The sequence below is a fragment of the Chionomys nivalis genome, chromosome X (assembly GCF_950005125.1).
Source record: "Chionomys nivalis chromosome X, mChiNiv1.1, whole genome shotgun sequence".
Lineage (NCBI taxonomy): Eukaryota > Metazoa > Chordata > Mammalia > Rodentia > Cricetidae > Chionomys > Chionomys nivalis.
In genome coordinates this window covers 82,992,824-82,998,823 of record NC_080112.1, presented here as the reverse complement: position 1 = coordinate 82,998,823, position 6,000 = coordinate 82,992,824, and the positions used below count along the sequence as shown (strand labels likewise).

The following is a 6,000-nucleotide window of genomic DNA, read 5'->3' as shown; positions in this document are numbered from 1 at the left end:
TTGCTAACTATATTTTTGATTGATTCTGTTCATAATTTCAAATATATATTCCTCTAACAAATTTTTTTTTCTAACAAAATCTTTTGTTTTTGAAGATAGGATCTATCTATGTAGTGCTGGCTGCCCTGGGACTTAAAATGGAGAGCAGCCTGGCCTGAAAGTCATAGATATTCACCTGCCTCTAATTCATGTATGCTAGAATTAAAGGTGTGTTCCACCACACATGGTCTAAAATTCTGTTTGATATGTTGAGATTCTACTATAATTTTAACATAAGTTATTCACTTTAGTTTTTCCTAAAGTAATAATGGGAATTTTGTCATGTATAGTGCTTAAATGTGGGACAAAAAGATAGGAGAACGGATACTTTTCAAGATTTTCACATATTTATTGTGAATGATATTTGATGTAGTTTAAAAGTCTATATTATATCTAATGAGTAATTATTAAATTACTATATTTTCTTATATGTGTACAATGTTGATCACAGATACTAAGAAATTTTATTTTTTTTATTTTTGAAATGATCAGTTTTCTTGTTTTAAAATAAACTACCACAATACTTACAATATTGCATCTGATTCTGCTATTTTTAATGAACTTAATAAAAATTTGTTTGGAAAAAAGTCAATATAAAATGTATGCTTCTTTAGACATAAATTAATATGAAAAAGCTATTTAATGAATATGGAATGAATTCATTTTTACTTATGTGACTATGTTGATCACACTTGAATAAGATAACTGTTGTTTGTTATGTGAAAATAAAATAAATTGATGACAATTCAAAATCTACTTATCTCAGAGTAGGAAAAATGTTATTCCTGTCATCTAAAGGCATCATAAAAATAAAGAAACTATAATAAACAAGTCCATTTGTAGTGTTTACAAACACAAAAGCAGTGAAATATATGTCACATTTACATTATGCTTATGAAATGTTTCTTTTAGATGTAAATAACATCTAAATATGTATCCTGTCAGTAGTAAACCTGGATGAACTTTGCTCACATTATATCTATGAAATTCCTAAGTAATTTCACTGTTAGGAGTTTTAAAGTCATATCATATGTTTTTCTCAAATGAAGATCATTGTAGATTGCTAATTAGGTCAGAGTATAAAGGATTATCTTTATTTTATCTGAATGAACTCTATCAACATAGAAATTTTTGCCACCCTGCTTCCATGGAGCACACATTGCACACTTATAGTAAGGACAATGTTATTTACTGTACCTTGCATGGCAGCACTGTCATGAGGAGTCCCATTGTTTTCTATTTCAATATCTGGAATTCCCGTATCTGAAAGAATTGGCAATCAAAATTAAGGTACAATTCATTGTTTTCTGTCTAAAAAGAAATTTCAGCAAAACAATATTTTGATACTATACATAACTATACATAACACAAGATTCTGAGCAGTATTATTTATTTCTGCAAACATTGTCTCTCTTATTTTTGTTTTTTACATTATATATATATATATATATATATATATATATATATATACATTCTGCCTTCACATTCTGTCCTCCACATATACCCTTTCTTTGTTTCCTTCAAATTCAGCCTCTTTTTTCATTAATTATGATATTGTTGTTGTGTGTGAGTATATACATAGTTTTTGCTTTGTTTAGTTTTCCCCTTCCATTTCCTTTCTTTCTTTTGGCATTTCTATTGCTAACGCTAGGAAGGAAGTTTACATACTATAATTCAATTATGTAGTTAAGAATGTATTTCCAAGTACATGGAAAATATTTTTTTTATCACTTGACAATCTAAAGATGTATTCTAGGAAAATAAATGTCTATATAAAAGGAGAAGCAAAACCTCTAAAACTATTCAGTTAGCATACTCTGATGACAGGACAACAAAAATTATAGTAGATACAATTGACTAAATCAAAGCAATCCATCATTATAGTGTATTTCCCCTATGTAAGTTATAATAGTGAATGATACTGGCTTATGTTAAGTGCAAGTGAAACCAATATTCACATAGTGACTTGTAATTTTATTTGAGTGGATGAATAAATGTGTTATGATTGTGCTCAAATAATTTACAGAATCTAGTGATTATATTGTAAAACGTTTATGTGGATGGGGTTACTTGAAAATTTAATTCATATTGTGTCTGAATCAACTAAAGAAATCTTATGTGATTAACAAGAATCTTAACTTAAAACTGGAAAATTTTTGAATTACCATCCCTTGATTCATGCACCACTTTACATCCCTTTAAGTAGAATCTTCAAGGATTCATTTAGAATTTCATTTCACACTGATTATCCTTGTGGACCTCATTATTGATACATTTGGCATTAAATATCCACCTACATTTTTTTCTTCTACCTCCCAGAGAAAGGGTTATTTTGGTTTGTTTCATGACGTATAACACGTGACCTAAAATTATATTTCTTGACAAAGCCACTTTCTTCGTTTCTCTCTTAGTTCAGGTTTTCATTTGTGTGCCTTTTAAGTGAAAATCAGACATTACCTTTCAACATCCTCAGACCATTGTCACTAGCTGTAGCTTGTTTCAGTGCTTGCTCCACTTGCTCTCGGCGTTTTGATTCGAACTCCAAGGCTTCCTGAAGTTTCCTCTTAGCTTTTTTCTCCTTTTTCAGACGTTTTTGCATTGTATCTAAAATGTGGAAAAGTAGTTTACAAATGCGTGCTTAATGCAGTATTATTGCTGAGTTTAATAATACAAGTATACATTGTATATAGTTACAAGTATAAAATCAGAGAGACATGAATATAGCAGCTAACAAATGATTAGCTTCTTTCGGTCCCAGTCCTCACCCATTTGGTGTTTGTTGACTGTAGTTGAATAACACCACTTACTTATTGTTACTTTCACATTTTTAATATGTGTGCTATCTCGTGCACATCCATCTATACAGTGCTGGCAATTTCCCTGGAGAATTATTGTTTAACGCCATACTACATCATTTAATACTATAACACATTTTATAATTCTCTGAAGAAATAAGATACTATTGTTAGTCATATTTCAAAATTCAAAAAAGTAAATATTTATAAAGTATTGTTTTATTCTTTAAAACTGAAATGTTACCAATTAAAGAGGCAAACAAATGGCTATTCACTTAAATAATTATGTATCTCTCCCTTGTTCCTTCCCTTCCTATACACAGACACACAAACTCATATACATATTAGTGAGAATAACTTTCAGGAGTGACTATATGAGCAAGCTATAAAACTGCATATGAGCCGGGCGGTGGTGGCGCACGCCTTTAATCCCAGCACTTGGGAGGCAGAGGCAGGCGGATCTCTGTGAGTTCGAGACCAGCCTGGTCTACAAGAGCTAGTTCCAGGACAGGCTCCAAAACCACAGAGAAACCCTGTCTCGAAAAACCAAAAAAAAAAAAAAAAAAAAAAAAAACTGCATATGAAGCCTCTGGTAAGCAAGAAGGATAAAGAAGAGCGAACTAAGTTCCAGCTTAGTTCTCAGCTTTCTATCTCAAAGAGAAACTTTATAGCCATAATATAAACATTAATTCTAATCTCTGAAAACTTACTATGATAGATCCTCAAACTGGATCATTGGTTTCCAAGAAAGTGTTGGTTCATAATGAGATTCTAAGCAAATCAACCATCATCTTATGCCATTTTAAAAGTACATTATATTCCACAGTTTCAAGTACTACTCTGCGGTGAAAACAATGACTTCTAGAATTTTGCATGCAAATGGATGGAAATAGAAAATACTATCCTGAGTGAGGTAACCCAGACCCAAAAAGAAGATCATGGAATGTACTCACTCATAATTGGTTTCTAGCCATGGATAAGGGCCACTGAGTCTATAATTTGTGATCCTAAAGAAGCTAAACAAGAGGGTAAACCCAAGGAAAAACATATAGTTATCCTCCTGGCTATGGGAAATAGACAAGATTGCCGGGCAAAAAATTGGAATCTTGGGGGTGGGGTGGGATGGGGGTGAGGGGAGATGGGGAAAGAAAAGTGTGAAGGAGAGGATGAGGGGAACTTGGGGAAACGGGATGACTGGGGATAAAGGAAGGGCGGATAGGGGAGCAGGGAAACTCATATCTTAGTTAAGGGAGCCACCTAAGGGTTGGCAAGAGACTTGAACTTGGAGTGGCTACCAGGTGCCCAGGGCAATGTCCCCAGTTAGTTCCTTGGGCACCTGAGGATAGGGAACCTGAAATGACCCTATCCTATAGCCATACTGATGAATATCTTGCATATCACCATAGAACCTTCATCTAGCGATGGATGGAGATAGAGACAGAGACCCACACTGGAGCACCGGACTGAGCTCCCAAGGTCCTAATGAGGAGCAGAAGGAGGGAGAACATGAACAAGGAAGTCAGGACCACGAGGGGTGCACCCACCCACTGAGACAGTGGGTCTGATCTATTGGGAGCTCACCAAGGGCAGCTGGACTGGGACTGAAAAAGCATGGGATAAAACCGGACTCTCTGAACATGGTGGAAAATGAGAGCTGACGAGAGGCCAAGGACAATGGCACGGGGTTTTGATCCTACTTCATGTTCTGGCTTTGTGGGAGCCTAGACAGTTTGGATGTTCACCTTCCTAGACCTGGATGGAGGGGGGAGGACCTTGGACTTTCCACAGGGCAGGGAACCCTGACTACTCTTGGAACTGGAGAGGGAGGAGAAGAGGAGTGGGGGGAGGGGGAGAGGGGCGGAAGGAAGGGAGGGAAATGGGAGGCGGGGAGGAGGCAGAAAATTTTTTTTTTCAAAAAAAAAGTGCTTTATGGCCATCATACATAAAAAATTTTAGTGATAAGTTATTTTTTTATTTCCATGGCAAAAATGTATCTCAAATATTGTAGATCTAGTATAGTAGTGATTTTCATTAAATGCAGGAAAGGAAATGAGAAATTACCTAAGCCAAGCCCTCTCAAGAGAAAATTAAGAATCTGAATGCATATATAAAAGCTGAAATGAAGAGTTAAATGCTTTAAAATATTCTTCATACCCTGTACAAGAGCATCCTCGCAGCAGTTGAAGGCTTCAGGAATCATGTGCACGTTTATTAATATTGAAGTTAAATTATCTGAAAGGACTATAACTACCAACAATCCTCATTAGACTTATTGTATGTTAATGTATGTATAATCCATTTATTTTTCATAAATATTTTTACATTAAAAAAGTGCATTATAAAAGTAATGAATCTTACAACATTTAAAATGCTAAAAGAGTTTATATGTATACTATATTTTCAAATGAACCAAATATTAGAATAAGTTAGTATTTAGTTTTACTCATTTTACATATTAATGTGTTTTCAATAACTTGAAGAGAGTCAATTACTCAAATAATTTTTGTACACTTGAATTGAAAATTCAGCAATCTAACATGAAAAGTAAAATTTTTGAGGCAATGACAGAAAATATTGTGTCTTTTGAATTTTATTAAAGATATCTAAGTATGTTTGAATATGAAATTATTTTGCTACACTAATTGCATTCACATGATTATTAAAATGCAGCATTAACAAATTATTTCAATCAGAAAGAGTAGTCTATTGAAATCAGTGCTGAACTTATATTCCATTGTCAAAATAATTTTTCAGAAGATCCTATCTTTTGTTTCAGTGTAAAATTATTATTTCTTATGTAGTGAGTAATAATATATAGTTTCTTGTGTTTTCAAGAGGCTACATTTTAAACTACATAAATGAAAATGATTTATTTAAACCTTTTATGTTAGCAATATTTTGTAATGATCAATCTACCAATATCTGTGAAAAGATAACACCTCTGCTGAGAAAATACTACAATCTCCACTGTATAGAAGGAAGCTATTTTTGAGATATGTAGGAATTTAAACCTACTAGCTGTTTTAAAAAGTAGGACCACCACTTCAAAAGATGACTGACTTCTCATGTCTGGTAGTATATATATATATATATATATATATATATATATATATATATATATAATTTGTTAAATGGTCTTTGGCTCTTCAGAGAACATATAAACCTA

The 6,000-nt window shown here is 33.2% G+C and overlaps 1 protein-coding gene across 1 annotated transcript in view; it reads right to left on the bottom strand.

Annotated features, from left to right (window-relative positions):
• Window positions 1-267: 267 nt before the first annotated feature.
• The window catches only part of Dach2 (dachshund family transcription factor 2), a 525,789-nt gene continuing 520,056 nt past the window's right edge, over window positions 268-6,000 (bottom strand). Inside the window, exons 11-13 of the mRNA XM_057760701.1 lie at window positions 2,497-2,643; window positions 1,237-1,302; window positions 268-296 (exon numbers count right to left, since the gene is read on the bottom strand). Coding sequence (XP_057616684.1) covers window positions 268-296; window positions 1,237-1,302; window positions 2,497-2,643 — 242 coding nt within the window. The remainder of the gene's footprint in view (window positions 297-1,236; window positions 1,303-2,496; window positions 2,644-6,000) is intronic.